Genomic DNA, 15,982 nt, shown 5'->3' with positions numbered 1-15,982 from the left:
GACATTACCTTTAATTTCTTCAGCTACAGAACAGCATTTGTAAAAATTAAGTTATTATTTAAGTAAATATAATTTCCCATTTTTTTTCCACACTGATTAATTTAGAGCTTGATGTGAAAGTGCCCTACCTAAACATTTCTACTTTAACCTTAGTGAAGAATTTGAAGCTGCAACTTTTATATTTTTAGAACTTTTATATTTATTTAGGCGATTAAATTCAACGTTATGTGACTAAAGGATCTGGAAACTTTTACCACCTCTGAAAACTGGCAAATTCCATCAGTAAAGAACAACAGTTTCCTCTGCACCATATTCACTATAGCTGTAGATAAAGCCTTTCAAGCTCATTTCAGCCGCTGGTACCCCCGTCAACAATATGTTTAGGAGATTGTACAGCATTTCCCCTGAGCCTTAGCTGCATAGCTGAAGTCCTTTTTGAGCTCTATTTATAGTGTTGACTTCTTGGTGCAATGTCAAAAGTAACTTGATTCCATCTGTTCAGTCCCAGCATGTCGCTTATCATCTGTTGGCCAGACGGTTAGGGAAGTCTCATTCTGCCTCAGCCGTCCACGCAGTCTGATGGAGCCGGTGGAGGGAGAGCTGCAGGGGCTCCACACAGGCAGCTCCAACCTGCTGGGCCTGCCAGAGCCTTGCCCCTGGGACAGCGACGATGAGCTGCTCGGTGTCGGGGGCATCAAACCCAAATCATCACCAATCCCAAGGCGCCGAAGCTCGCTGTCTTGCTCCGACGATGACTCCCAGCCTCCACCGTCCAGCTCCCGGAGAGTGTCATTTGCGGATGCTTTTGGCTTGAGTTTGGTCTCGGTGAAGCAGTTTGATACCAGGTCCATGCGTGATCCCACAGACCCATTGGAGGTTGATCTTAGGAATGCGAAGGAGTACTTTCTGAAACTTCACTTTGCTCTTCCAGTTACGCTGGAGGAGCTGCTGTATAGGGTCCAAGAACGGAAGGTGGAACTGGAGAGTCTGGAGCTTCTCCCTGGTACGACCATGCTTAAAGGGACTGTCCGTGTTCTGAACTTGTGTTTCGACAAGCTGGTCTACATCCGCACTTCTTTGGATTGCTGGAGCAGCCATTTTGACCTGCTGGCAGAATACGTGCCCGAGTCAAGCCAAGGGATTACGGACTGTTTCTCTTTCAAGCTAACGCTGGTGCCACCTTTTGGGGAGCAAGGAGCAAGAGTGGACTTTTGCATTCGATATGAAACACCTTTTGGAACTTTCTGGGCTAACAACAGTGGACAGAATTATGTTTTGTTTTGTCATGAAAAGGCAAAAGAACAAGATGAAAATGAGAAACTTCTACCGAAAAGCTGTCTGAAACCAAGCAGGTGAGAACGTCAAAACCTAGTAACAAAAATGAACAATTTAATCTTATTATTGAAGCCCTTACCTACAGTTTGTTTCTAAAAGACGTTATAGAGTATCTGCATTTATTGTGATATAAGTAAGTAATATCTTTAGTATACCTTTAGTAAGCATTTTGTACTACGATCTGCTACGTGATATGAATTATTCACAGCTTATTTAATTGAGCACTCACCTTTTCCAGACATTCCTCTATAACCAGCACTACCTCAAATGCCAAGGAAATTCCAGGTAATATTTTCCTTCAGACGGCTTCAGACATTTAACCCTTTCTCATATAGAAACATGATGGTGTAATATTTCCTACTAGAAATAATCCTTAATTGCGGAATAGCTGCTGTTACTGAACCTGTGGACATTAAAGAGGAAAAAACACAGGAAGAGCACAGGAAACTGAAGGTATGTTTAGATATATTTACTCTTGTATATATTCATGCGCTTGGCCTCGGCATGCCCTTGTGATCCGTACGGATTAATGAGCATTTCTCATCACTTTTCAAAACACCTTCAAAAAGCAACACCATGTTAATTCACAGCGTAGGCTGAGCACCAAAAATAAACAGTGAATGCAGCAGCTTTTACAAACGCTAGTCCATGAGAGACGGGAGTGTTGTCATACCGTCACATGGGCTGACCTTTTTCTGAGAGAATATCATGTGACCGCTGAGGTTAAGCCTGGGCAAGTATTAACTGTACCATTCGCCCAAACAAGACACATGAGAAGCTCAGAAACAACTAAAGACACACTGATCTGGACTGGTGTCTTTGAGGACATCTGTTTAAACTCTAGTAAAAAGGGGTGGGGTGGTGGGGTTCAACTAAACTGGCCCAGTTACATTCAATTCCTTGCCTACAAAAGCCTGGATAACGTGTCTAATTGCTCCCGACAGATATGTTTTAATTCCTAACCATTAACGATTTGTTTATGGCTGATCTAAGTGGTTATGGTTTGTTTGGTAATAGTACATCATGTCACCAGGTCATATTAATGCCATGGACTCTGTGTTGAATGTGAAGCAAGGACAACTGGGCATTCGAATTTTTTTTTTAAACAAGCCATCTTTATCACTTTGCTAATCAGAACATTGAGGGTCAATAAAATTTTATGTTTAATTTTAAAAAATTCACTTGATGACCTAATATCTCTAATCCTCGGAGTTCTTGTATTAAGCTAAAAGAACTACATAAATGCATGTGAACATTGGATAAGCCACAACAATAATATTATATATATTAATAATATATTATAATAATATTCTGCTAGAGAAGTCGACTTGAGAAAGATGGAGTCGCTAAACTATGGCAGTTTCTTTAATGTTTATCTGCTGGGTTATTTTTTCAGTTCAGTGTGTTTGCATCTAGTTGATGATCTCTGCTCTAGAATGACTCTAGATGAAGGATCACACTCAGAGATCACACTATATAGAAAAATATAAATGTTTCTAAAATAACCATTTTTTAAAAGCTAATATATTTCCTATATTAGCAGGAGGAAGAAAACAGCAGAAACTGCAGCAGGAGAAACAGAAGAAAAGCTACTCGGATGGCAAAAATACAGCAGTACTTTACACAAAGAGATGAACAAGACCTCCAACAGACAGAGAAGGACACTGATGAAGTGGATGTCCCTGTTCCAGCAATAGATGAGGCACCTTTAAACCTGTCAACACCACAAACAAATGTCACCTCTTTGCTGGCTGAGCCAAGAAACACTGAAGAACAGAAACCCCTTAAAGATTCCAAGGATGTTGAAAGAAACCAGGTTCCTGCTACACAAACTCAAAAACAGGAAATAGACCATTTTCCAGTAATTCACCCTGAATTAATAACTTCCAAATCCCAGACTATGCAACCTGCCTTGGACTCTGTACACAGTCATAAATCTGCAGTAGACTCACAGCTGTTGGAGAACAGCCAGGGTAAAGAGACACTGACCAGCCAGGCTGCTTCACTGAAGTGCCAAATGGTGGACAAATCTATTGGTAAAACTGTTGAAAAGGCATGGGAATGCTTTGAAAAATCTGCCATGGAAAAAATGGGGAGTACTACAAACACAAAGAGTGGTGTACACCAAACAAATCAGATGGACAGTCCACTCTTAGAGAATAACCAAGAGTCTCGGTCATTTGGTCATCACTACACATTTGAGACAATAGTGGCTCCACTTTACCATCAAGTTTTTGAGAGAATGGAAAATGACAGAAGAAAAGTTAAGAACAGCACATCCAAAGCTGACGAGGCAGCTGGGAAACTAGACCATGGGAGACTGAGAGTAGTCACGTACCCAAGTGTACAGACAAGGTCAAATCCAGAAATATCAGCACAACACGGGAACGATGATGATCCTCATGGGGCCTGCAAAGAAACATTTGGAGAATATGTACATAACACAAAGAGCGCTAATGACAATGCTTTATCTGTTCCGAATGCGCAAACAAAACTTGCTTTTCAGCACGATGCTATTCCAAATGTCACGGACGATCTGTCGGATGCTAATATTTCAGAAACAGCACAAGCAGTTATGGCTTTAGGGAAACAACATTCATCAGATACACGGAATTCAGTTTTTTGGGAAGATTCCACTATTGAGCAGACAGAACAAACACCAGAAATGATCCTTTTACAAAGCCAGTGTTCAGATGAATATTCACTAAACAAGCCTTGTGATAGTGGACATTCACTACACACCTTACAGCAAGAGCAGACTTGTACAGACTGTGCAACTTTAGCCACACAGTCTGAAGTAGACATAACAGCTGACAAGCCTTCACCAGCTAAAGCTTCTGAAAATGCACAATCTGAGGACAGATCAGTCACCCAGATATCTTTGGAAACTCGAATTTTCAATGAGATCGATGAAATGCAGGACCAGGGAGCCCAAACATCAGAGCAAACCTTGAATGCTTACATCAGATGCCTAGATGAAAGCTACACTCCCATGTCTGACTCTACTTTGTTCAGTTCTGACATTTCATCAAATGTCACACCTAAAAGTATCCAAAGTCATGCTTCATCTACTTCTCAGGATCTCACCCAAGTGACCAACCAAACCCAAATTCCAGCCACTGTTTTTTTAACTCAAAGCTTAGAGATAACTGGAGCTAGAGCTCCTCATCTCCAGACTACAGATGACAAAAATCTGATCCAGGAAACAAACCAAGTGTGTGAAAATGATGAAAGTTCTCATCATATTGGATCTGAGATGGAATCAAATCCAAGTGAAAGAAATGATGGTGTTGATATTTGCAGAATCATGGGAAATGACACTGAAACTATTCCCAAAGAAATATTACAAATGAGTCCAGAAGAGGCAGCTGTAGATGGCAGCCAAATCACTGACTATAAAGAAAACCAAATTTCACTTTTAAATTCTCCTGATGAGGTTAGTGAACTTGACGAACATTTGGTTCAAGACATGGCAATGTCTAACATTAGAAGTAATTCTGACAATCCTGAGGATGCTCCACGAGAAGGAGTAGAAGAAGATGTTAAAGAAAATATCAGAGTAAAGAATCCTGGTAAAAATGAAGAACAGAAATTACCAGAAAATCAGTCAGAGGAAGTAAAGGAAATAAAGGAAGTAGAAAAGCAGTTAGAAGAGGAAGAAGTAGAAGAAGAAGAACAACAACAGCAGCAGCAACAAGACAAACAAGAAGTAGAAAACGAAGAACAAGAAAGTGAAGAGAAGGTAGAATTGGCTAATGACAAATTTAAAGATGGGTCATATTACACAGAGGATGATGAAGAAGAGGTAAAGAAGGATAACAAACAAAAGGATGCAGAGCCAAGAAGAAATGAAGCAGAATGGGAGGATGAAATGGATCTTCAGGCACAGACTGAGGAGCAGGACACGGTCGACAGAGTCGCGTCTATACGTACTATAGACTCTTTCATTAGAGAGATTCACCTTGATGTGGGAAACAAGCAGCAAGACACAGGTTTGGAACAGACATCTGAAGAACCAGTAAGTGAAAGGCACACAGTTGGTGGAGAAGAAGAGATTTTCTGTGGCACTAATTCATCAAGGCAAGCTCTGACAATAAACCTTGATGTAGCACTCACTGACAGAGATGAAGAGGTAGAAAACGATTCAAAATTTGTTGACCAAGAGGAAGACGCGTGCCAACAAATAGACAAACATCATGTGGCAGAAGATGTTATTGTTAAGGTGGGCACATTGCTGGAGAAGCAGGAGAGGGAGTGTTTAAATGAGCAGAGTGAGAACATAGACGACAGCACCTCCACAGAATCTCTAACGGATGATGAAATGGAGCTGTATCTCCTCAGACTGAGAAACACACAGCAGACAGGACTCAAAGACGCCATACCCGTGGGAAAGAGGCACTCTATAACTAGAACACGGACGATACCATCACCCATGCCGTCAATTGCAGAATACATGGATGAGGACCAGCCCAATGCTCTGCTGGATGATCTGACACCAGGGCATGAGACAGAACTGGAGAGAGACGATCTACCTCTATTTGATGAAGAGGAGGAAGTCATCAACTCGAATTTGTTATGGTGGAGAGAGTTCTTCTCTTATGAAAATATGACAAAAATGATTGTGTACACCTTTTTGTTTGTTGTTTTTTTAATAACCGCTTATGTTTGTGACTTCATTGCATGTTTTGGGCTCTACCTGATTGCATTGTATTGGCTCTACTTTCAAGTGCAGAGAGAACCTTTAAAAAGCACTTGACCCAACAACACAAAAAAGACTATTATGGATTTGTAAATTATATTTTTCCAAATGTGGGCCATTATCTGTTTTTTCAGTTATATTGTGTGTTGACTCAAAAGTTCATTGACACAAAAGGGCAACGTGGGAAATTACAGCAGATTTGTATTTGTAGCTTGTTTGTTAATTGGGAATGAAGTTTTCTGACAGTGTTACTTACAACCATCATTGAGTATAATGCTTTAGTTATTACATTTCCACAATTTCACACTGTGATTCAAGTCAAGTTCCCTTCATGCACCTTTTCTTACCATGTTCAGCCAACGTGACTGACTGCAGTGAGCAACTATTCCTTTATGTATAGTCTAAAACAAAAATATTGTAGCTGGTCATCGTAACAAAGAAATTGGAACCACAATCTCTTCTGTCTTCTTAGTCTCTTATGTCCTGAAGTGCCATAGCAGAAAACTGACCTTTATAAAACAGTGGCACTGGAGACTCCTTCCATAAATAAATGCTTTGCCATGTCAATCACATGACACATATATCTTTGCTAACCCTACAAGTCCTTGTGAATTGAGCTGTTACTTTAGAAACCATGATGTATTACGAGCGCATTAATATAAACCTAAATAAAAAGTCAACAGTCATATCACACCGGCTAGTATAGGAAATGAATCAACACCTTGTGGGATTGGAGAATTCAGCAGTGCTTTAATTTAATAAGACATCCATTAACAATGATTTAAATAAATGTTATACTTAGTCTTCCCATTTAGCAAATGAACTGCATGACACACATGGTTGAGATGTATATTGGCTAGACGTACGTATGTGTGTTATCAGCACGACCATTATGTTTTATGAGTCGTAGAGCTGTTATCAGAGCAGATTTAATAAACATGCATCAACACAAACGTTGATGTATTTAATAGAAATTAGTGAATACCAGATTAATAAATTCAGGGAACGAACACAAAGTTTAAAGGCTTGTTTATCTGATATGAGGCAGGTATATAGGCTGCGGAAAATATTGTCCTGTGTCTCTGTGTATAGTACTTGAATCCTGCAGATGATGACTCCTGATCCTTCAATATCCAAGTTAATAATAATCTGTCCAGTAATAGTGTGGCACGTCACTTCTCCCTGTGCTGACCTATTATTAAAACATGGAGATGGACATTGTGGGCCTCATGCAAAAAAATTTTCCTGTGATCTGAAGCCTTCAAATGACCCAGATATTCTTAATAAACAGAATGAAAAACGGGAACAGTTTTAATAAACTCAATAAAATGTTATAGTTTAACATTTCACATCCACAAAATTAATGAAACCTAAATCACAGAGTGCTTGGATGATGTCAGCTAATGGTGTACAGTACTCTTGTGTACTGTGGGGTCAGATCTTCACTGTCTGGATATTAAACATTTTCCTCTGAAATAATAACAGTGCTCATTGTATTCTGTTTTTCAGGCTTTAAAGGCTGCTGAGGAAATTAGAATGAATTTTGGGTAGAATTTGAAAGTGAAATATGACTGTGGTTAAGCTAATAGAGCAGAACAGGTTTCTACATATACAGAACCTAGAACAGAGAGAGAAAGCGAAGCGCGCCCCCGCTCACACGTGCATGCGCGTCAAGGTGGCTCGGCGTCAGCTCGCGCGCTGCGTGCGTCACGGATCTCATCCCGGTGTCGCGCCGACAGCCGCACGGACACCACCGCGTCAGTGCCATGGAGCTCCAGTCTAGTGTCCGTACCGAGCCCGAGCCCGAGCGGAAAGACGCGCTGTGTGAGCGGGACGAACAGGAGAAGCTGTCCGGTGTTGTGAAACGCGTTCACCGAAAACTACGGAGGAAATATATAGAAGGTAAAGCGCTTAGCCAGTCAAGCTAAGCTAGCCGAGTTAGCAAGTATCTGGCTCGCTTCATGGAGACTGGGTCGTTCATTATGAACTATTTATACGCAAAAGAAATGAGTTTAAAATGCTGTACGGTAAAATTGTACCACTATGTTCGTACACTTTTGTACACGTACAAAATTTGTACACTGTGTTCGGTGTTTTTCTGATGTCAGATTTGAAAAAAAAAAAATGTTAAAACGTTAGCTAGCTCGTTAGCCTCTGACGTTAACGTTTCCTTCATCGAGACTAATAAAACTGGCTCAGCAGAACTGCTTCCCGTTTTTACCTGTTGCATGTCTATGTCGCATTTTCCGTCTAAACCTTTAACATTTAAGGTGTTGGAATGCATAAAATAACTGTGAAAGTTTAAATAAATAAATAAAAACCGAATGCTTCTGACTGAAGGACAGACTAACGGAAAACTCCTGTGAACAGTTCGCTCATGAGGGATAGTTTTAAAACTGCAAATTCAGCTCATCTCGGACTTATTCACTCCTCTATCCTGTCTTATAGAGTCTTGGCAGCTCCTTCTGACATTAAGAGATTATTTACCAGTATTCGGGTGAATAAGTTTTTCTTTTAATATTTTCTCTCAAAGTGGAGTATGAAGCGACATTACTGAGTTATATAGAGGATATAACGCTGACATAACCTACAGGGGCGTGATCAGACCTCTTACAGGGGTGTGGCCAGGTTAGGCTTCATGTATTTATTGCGGTGGAAGTCTAGAATGGAGCAAAAATATTAAACTGCATTCATAAAAACACATTATGTTGCTCCACCTGTCTGTTTCTGGACCCAACAGACCCTTTTTGTCACGATTACGTCACAGCGCTAGCTGGAGGCAAAACAAAGGGAAAACTGGAGGCGGCTAATACAAACCAGCAGAGTCGGCTATATGAGGAACGCAAATATCCTCTTGTTGTGTTGTGTGACAGAATCGATGGGGCTCCAATTTGAAGTTTTATTACATACCTGCTGGCACTGCCGGACAAAAAAAAAACCCATGGAAGCTGTGGTCAAACGCAGTATAACGAATGGAGACTAAACAATGGAAACTGTTTGTCATCTCCCTTTGTACAGCTGCCAGAGTCACTTGGTTTTTCTATCAGATAGGTGTAGATGTCAGGTCACTCAACCTGAGGTCATCCGGCCACATCCTCCATCCACTGAGTGAGCGTGTACGGGTCGGCCAATCTGGTTCCATCCATTCAAGTTCATTTTTTCAAATAACATTCGTGGTCCTGGACAGTGAGTGATTCTAACAGAAAAGGGTCTATAGGATCCCAGTGAACATAAATAACACTCCTAAACCTTACGGTCAATGTTTAAGGACAATGATTAAATCAACTCATCCTGGACTTTCACAGTGAGAATTCACTTCTGCATCATATGACATGTTTAAAGCCACTTTCGATACTAATACTAACAATAACAATGTTTTCCTCAGGTGGTCAGGCTTCACATTAGCGTGGCACTGTCCACCCCTTATAGCAACTTGTCAACGAGTCAGTCCTGGAGCAGAATAGTGAAATGGCTTGGTGCCATATATTTTAGACCCAGGGACCGGTTTGGATTTTTCTGCCATCAGAAGCTTGTGCCAGTTTTGTCTGCACTGATTTGCTCTTCTTTCTAGATAGTTCCAGTTCAGTGCTGCATGGACCAGCTGCCCGCTGTAACAGGGAAGTGGCCATCCCAGTGGGTAGTGTTGCTTCCTCACAGCTACCTGGCTCTGTGTGGAATTTCTCCGTTTGTTCTTCCCACCTGCGAAAAGCATGCTAGGTTGCCCTGTGATGGACTTGTCATACCATTCTGTCTCTCATAGTTGAGGTGTACCTATGATGAAAATGACAGATCTCTCTATTCTTTGTAAGTGGGAAAACTTGAAAAATCGGCAGTGTATCAAATACTTATTTGCCCCACTGTATATCATAGCAGAAGGCATTAACACAGTTTGTGTCATGGTTACTTTAGGTCAGGTCATTTTTGTTGTGCTGTATATTTGGAATAAAAAGTATTGAGTTGCCTGCGTAATCAAATTGGTGTACTATAGCAACATGCACAAAGTGCAGCTTAATGCCAGAGGGCAGAAGTGTGTGTGCTTAACAACGATACAACATGGTACACCATGTAATAATAAATTATTGCAAGGACTGTACAGATGTTTGGTGGTATAGAACAAAGAGGATATGAGAGGGAGAGCATGGTGAAATAGATCAGTTCTGACAGTACTTTATTTTTCAGCCTAGATCCTGCTATCTGACTGGTGTATATACCTAAGAAATTAAAGCTGGAAGTAACTTACTGAAGATTTAATGAAACCAGACTGACCAGTTGCTTGGAAGTGGGTTAAAAAAATGCAAACGCTGCTAGAAAATAAATGTTCACTCCCTGACTTATTTTGCTTTCCTACCCTGCATTTCAGCAGCTCATGGCTTTATGGAACTTTTCCAAATCTTCTTGCTCATTGCCTAAGAGCTGAGCTCTTTAACTCTGCACACAGTAGAGTCTATTCAGACCCACGATGGGCAATCAGGAAAACATGATTTAGTCCACTGAGCGTTCTGAACTGATATTTAAACCGAAGAGTGAAGCACAGTTTGTCCCTGTGCTCCTGATTTTTTTTATTCTTTGTAATTGAGTTTTCTTTAAATCTGATAAGGCCTGTGTGTTTTCCACTCGGTCATGAGACACGAGATACTCACTGCCTTTTTGTTTTTTAATGCAAACTCTGCTTGGATTGTTGTGAGTAAAAGTTTGTCCAGCCAAGACGTGTTCATGCGCAGGATTGTTTATAATTGGTTTTATGAATGATTATAGAGACCTCGAGACCGTTATCGTACAGCGTGTGCTATCGGCTGTGCTCAGGTTTAGGAACTCTACAGTTTCAACAGTAGGTAAAACTTTGCTATCATTTGTTGTGGTTTGTTTCGTCTAGTTACATATGCCATAATGTAATAGTGTTGTGATTTACATTTTGTTTAATGTTTTAATGTTTTTTTAATGTAATGTAAGCACACATAATTCTCAGTGAGTTTACATGAAGCTTTGACATTATTTATACGTTCTTTAATAAGGTCTGCAGTGATTTCATGGATGTTGGCTCTCTGTCTAAGGCAGAGATTTAGCAACAGATAAAACTTTACGATTAAAATAAAAACATTACGTTTCCCTTAATCATTCTGCACTAATGCAAATCCACTTCTTTGTAATTTGGCTTGATTTATTAATTTTTAATCTTTTTTTTTTTTTTTTAAACAACTTTTAGGCAAAAGGTTGCTGTAATGTTCCAGAGCTAGTAGTTTCACTGTTTAAAAAGTTAATAGTATTGATGAACTAGTTAAATATCTAGTAAAATATCTCATTCATGGTGTCCAAAGGCTTTTCAGTAGAGCAGTGTCCTCTACTGTCCAATGTCCAGTGTGTCCTCTGCACAGAGACAGAGACTGCTGTACTGTGATTCGAGGCAGTCTAGAGGAAGCAGGTTAGGAAATTTGGGGGGTCTCCTAGCTGGATCCATAAGAGATGAGAATCACTGGAGTAAAGAAGTTGGATTAAATCAGGTTAAAAAAGAGAAGCAAATGCATTTTAGGCAGTAAGTGGTGTGGTATTTGTCTGATGTCATAACAACCCTCCTCAAAATGATTTGCTGATCCTGACTTGCTCTTGTTATTGTCGTGTGATTTCACACACTCCTCTTTCCTTGGCTGCAGTGGGTGACTTTGATAAGATCTGGCGCGAGCACTGTGAAGATGAGCAGACACTGAACGAATATGCCTTTGCCATGAAGAGTCTGGCCGACAACCACTGGGCCAAGAAATGTGATGGAGAGGGACGCATCGAGTGGTGCTGCAGGTACGATATGCACTCATTTGAGGGTCAAACGTCCATTACTCTCTCTCGGAAGACGCATGTCCTCTTATTTAACCCACAAAGGGTTTTCATGCACTGAAACATGAGCATAAATGCTGAGTGACCCTGATAAAGGCCACTGCTGTAGAGATTAACACTGTGTAGCGTTCACCACCGTTCATGGCCGTTGTGTTTTTTCTTCTCTTAGTGTTTGTCAGGAGTACTTTATGGATGGTGGAATGAAGAAGATGTTGGAGAAGGATGCAAAGGCTATGAAACATGCTGCAGCTGCAAGTGGGACACCTTTAAAACCAGACTCCTCTCAGTCCAGGTCAGTAACACGTCTCACTAGCCATATGAGGAATCTGTATCTGAAAAGCATGAAGCACTTTCTCTAAATCAGAGCTGAAATTTCTAATGACTTCTGTTTCTAACTGAAAAAAGAACTTCAGTTCAGTGCAGAATTTTATGTTGGTGTAAAAAAGTTTTGTGCCTCACTGCAAAACTGAAAATGAGTAAAAGCTATAATCTTTACTGTAGTGACCAAATCCTCAGTTGCCCGTTCAGCACTGAGCTAAAATTAGTAACTGCGATGAAAGCAAGACGGAGTGCTCCCTGTGTGTGTGCACAGTAATATTGAACAGCACCATGATCTTACCCTTTCAACTTATTTGTGCATTAATTGGTCATTTAGCTGATCTTACCACACCTACGAACATGCAGGTTCTTGAGAAGGAGGCAGAATAGTTTCATGTTGTCTTGAGGGTTTGTTCATTTTCCAGCGTGGTGCATGATTATTTTGCTACAGGACAGTGTCAGTGTGGATCTGCTCTGCTGCAGCATCATGGTGAATGTTTTATAATTACATTTTTTCTTCTGTTTGATTTTTTTGTAGTTTAAGCTTCCGAAAGGACAAGCTGCGTCTCCTTGATGTGGGCAGTTGTTTCAATCCCTTCCTGAAGTTCGACGAGTTCCTCACAGTAGGAATCGACATAGTGCCTGCGGTTGAGGTCTGCATACTCAGTATTTTTAACTCTGTGTCCAACCTAAATCTGAGATCGATGTAGTTTTGAGATGATTTATGTATATTTGTAACTAGGCTGCACATTCATTGTGTTACTGCTTTCTTTATGACTCCAGAGTGTGTACAAGTGTGACTTCCTGAACCTACAGCTTCAGCAGCCCTTGCAGCTAGCAAGCGACGCGCTCAATGCATTCTTGCACCAACTGCGTGACCCTATCGAGACTCTGCCTGGGCAGCTCTTCCACGTGGTGGTGTTCTCCTTGTTGCTCTCCTACTTCCCATCTCCGTACCAGCGCTGGCTGTGCTGCAAGAAAGCCCATGAGCTACTCACACTGCACGGCCTGCTCCTGATCATCACGCCGGACTCATCGCATCAGGGTCGCCATGCACTCATGATGCGCAGCTGGCGCGTGGCCATCGAGTCCCTGGGTTTCAAGCGGTACAAATACATCAAATTCTCCCACATGCACATGCTCGCCTTCCGCAAGGTCTCCGTAACCACCAGCAGCGACCTAGTGAGTCACAACTACCCCGAGATGCTGTACATCCCGCAGGATTTTGGCACGCTCGATGAAGACGACGCGTTCGGGGACTCGTACCAGCCAATACGCTCCGACTCTGAAGACGAGCAGCTGGCGCAGAGTTTCGCCGAGCTCCCCGACGCGTCCTACGACTCCGACTCGGGCGAGAGCCGAAGCAGCTTGGCACCGTTCCATGAACTGGAGGACCCCATTCTACTGTACAGCTGAAGCCCAGTCTGTTTGTCCAGCATTGCTTCTTCATAGTCACGCTGGCAGAATAACACCTTAATCTTTCATACCCTTAATGCTTTTTAAAAGAAAGCTCCCAGCTCTTTTATCCCTTCTTTTCATGTGAAACGATGCAGTTTGCACAGTTTATACAGATGAACATGTGCCATGGAAAGCTGGCCAGCTCCATCTCTCCCATGTTGCTATGTGACGCCATGACAGGCTTCTGGTGTAGATGAGTAACTGTCACTCTTCATTTGTGCTCATAAACAAAGTCTTTATTGTCGCAGGTGCTAACGTCACACGGGAGAGAGACGGCGTCTGTTAATATTAGAGAGAAAGGATGTTTACACTTGGGTGATGTTGAGCTTTTTATTGAGCACAAGAGTTTTACACGTTTAAACATATCCACACAGTGGTGACACTGGGTGTAGTGGTGCGATCGAAGCAGGTCGATTTGGTGAGTAAAGCAGCTGAGCAAGCTCAGGATTCGTGTGCTGTTATTCAGTGCTTCTTTATGGTATGATGCGATTTGGAGATAATTTTTCAAGAAGACCTTTTAACCTTTTGTATCATTGCACACCATCCTTGGTGAAGAATACCAGAGTTGTCCTAGTTATTGTGCAGAATTTATTACGCATCGTTTAGTCTCTTCATGATCGGTTAGCTGCTGTAGAATGCACTCCTTGTGGAATTGTACATGAGCGTCTTTGAAGTGATATTTATAGCATCTTATGTCTTTAAAAACTCTGTATTGCACTGACTTATAAGACTACGTGTTTTTCTACAGGTTTACTTTACACGGTACGGTTTGTATGGATTAGTCGTAAGAACGAGCCGAGAAGACGAGATGGGAGGTGGGTTTGGGTTTCTATATTGTGTTTGAATAATTGTTCTTAACTTTATTTTGCGAGCGAAAGAGCATATTTTGGCTGTGAACTCTGTTTGATAAGGTGACAGACACATAACCAGTCCATATCTGCTTTTCAGTGCACATGTTAAAAAGAAAAAAAAGGTTTGCCATAGCTTTGCTGATTATTGAATGGTCTGTTTCTTTCAGTTTTTAAGGCAAACTCTGACTTTCAAACATCTTAAGCTGTCTGTGCTTTTATTAATGATAACAGGTTTAGCTCTTACATACATCCACTGAACATTTCTTGCTAAAATCAAATTAAAAATAGTTTGAAGAATACTTCAGACCTTTGAAAGTGTTTTTGGGCGATTAACCTTGTGAGGTTTTTCTCATATCATATGTTTATTTGTACCAAGTGCTTTATATCCTCTTTGTATCTCACTGTGAAATGAGCGCTTTCCTCTGCTGTGGCACTCGTTTAAGAACACTCTGTTTGGAGACCTTTAATAAGAGCACTTTATTTTCCACAGGAATAATCACACGCACATGCGAAGGCTAAAGTGCACATTCAAACATTTTCTTATCCTGGCTGATTCTTTACATTTGAGAGAGATATTAACCCTCTTATTAATATATCCAAAGTGAGTGAGTCTTAAAGCTTTGTCTGAGTGGTTTTTTTGAGAACACAAGTCACTTTTGAAGGTGCTAGAGAAGTTTTGAAGATTTTTCTGTGTCCATACTAAAGGAGCACACTGGAACGCTGGTTCTGTCTTTTAATACAGAAAGGGTTAGAAAAACTTGTGCCTTTTATCCTTAACTGTATTTTTACAACTAAAATGACTGGATTAAAGCAAAATTGTGGTTCGCCGCACGAAGATGGACAAATACGTAATGGGACAGAAGCCAAACTCTGAACATTTTGAAGACATGACTGACTCTTCAGCAGACATGGTGATAATCATCACCACTTTATACTGTCACTTTAATTGCATTAGCAATAGTATTCTAGGCTTTCTGTTAAGTGTGTACTTGCTTCATTAGAATATTGGACATTTTACAATGATGTATTATGTGACATTTTGCTAATATGTGAGGTGGTACATTGTCCTTCCTTGGTCTTATGTGCATGGATAGTTTCTATTTAGTGTTGAAATTCAAGACTATCAGTATAATTTTTTTTTCTTGCATTCTGCTCCATTATAATTGTGTTGCCCACACAAACAAAATGTTAATAAAGATATACATCAATCTGGGTTGGTTTGTCTGTGTTTATTCATTCAGGTCTGGAAACATGCAGCAAAACTAAAAATGCAGAAGAATCAGGAATAATTCTGAAATAAACAGAATCAACAGGCACTAGTGAAAAGAAATAAAATACACATAATATTCATCCGTGAGCGACAGAAATAAGAGCAGAAACATTTATCCAGAGCAGCTTGTGTTTATCTCATGTATAACTCACAATTTAGGGCCTTGTACAAGGGTCCAGCAGTGGCAGCTTGGTGGCGCTGTGGGGATCTCACAACATTCTGATC

General features: G+C 40.8%; 2 protein-coding genes across 3 annotated transcripts; both read left to right on the top strand.

Annotated features, from left to right (window-relative positions):
* The first annotated feature begins 247 nt into the window (after positions 1-247).
* ppp1r3ab (protein phosphatase 1, regulatory subunit 3Ab) lies at positions 248-7,687 on the top strand. Its single transcript, XM_058397118.1, has 4 exons — positions 248-1,352; positions 1,574-1,620; positions 1,700-1,788; positions 2,876-7,687. The coding sequence occupies exons 1-4, from the start codon at positions 580-582 to the stop codon at positions 6,089-6,091; spliced, it is 4,125 nt and encodes a 1,374-aa protein (XP_058253101.1). The 5' UTR covers positions 248-579; the 3' UTR covers positions 6,092-7,687.
* A 20-nt stretch (positions 7,688-7,707) lies between these two features.
* On the top strand, positions 7,708-15,700 carry bmt2 (base methyltransferase of 25S rRNA 2 homolog). 2 transcript variants are annotated; one of them, XM_058397119.1, is made up of 5 exons: positions 7,708-7,936; positions 11,683-11,824; positions 12,030-12,152; positions 12,717-12,831; positions 12,962-15,700. In XM_058397119.1, exons 1-5 carry the CDS (start codon positions 7,801-7,803, stop codon positions 13,592-13,594), a joined length of 1,149 nt encoding a protein of 382 aa, XP_058253102.1. In that variant the 5' UTR covers positions 7,708-7,800; the 3' UTR covers positions 13,595-15,700. The 2 variants fall into 2 exon arrangements, with proteins under 2 accessions (XP_058253102.1, XP_058253103.1); XM_058397120.1 differs by lacking the exon at positions 7,708-7,936 and adding an exon at positions 7,990-10,862.
* The last annotated feature ends 282 nt before the right edge of the window (positions 15,701-15,982 follow it).

This window comes from Hemibagrus wyckioides, linkage group LG08, assembly GCF_019097595.1.
Source record: "Hemibagrus wyckioides isolate EC202008001 linkage group LG08, SWU_Hwy_1.0, whole genome shotgun sequence".
Lineage (NCBI taxonomy): Eukaryota > Metazoa > Chordata > Actinopteri > Siluriformes > Bagridae > Hemibagrus > Hemibagrus wyckioides.
This window is presented reverse-complemented; position numbering and strand designations above follow the sequence as displayed.

Coding starts and splice junctions, on each gene's coding strand:
- ppp1r3ab (XM_058397118.1), top strand. CDS start 580: ATGGAGCCGGTGGAGGGAGAGCTGCAGGGGCTCCACACAGGCAGCTCC. Junction 1,621..1,699: donor AAATGCCAAGGAAATTCCAG/GTAATATTTTCC, acceptor ATTTCCTACTAG/AAATAATCCTTAATTGCGGA. Junction 1,789..2,875: donor AAGAGCACAGGAAACTGAAG/GTATGTTTAGAT, acceptor TTCCTATATTAG/CAGGAGGAAGAAAACAGCAG.
- bmt2 (XM_058397119.1), top strand. CDS start 7,801: ATGGAGCTCCAGTCTAGTGTCCGTACCGAGCCCGAGCCCGAGCGGAAA. Junction 11,825..12,029: donor CGCATCGAGTGGTGCTGCAG/GTACGATATGCA, acceptor TTCTTCTCTTAG/TGTTTGTCAGGAGTACTTTA. Junction 12,832..12,961: donor ACATAGTGCCTGCGGTTGAG/GTCTGCATACTC, acceptor TTATGACTCCAG/AGTGTGTACAAGTGTGACTT.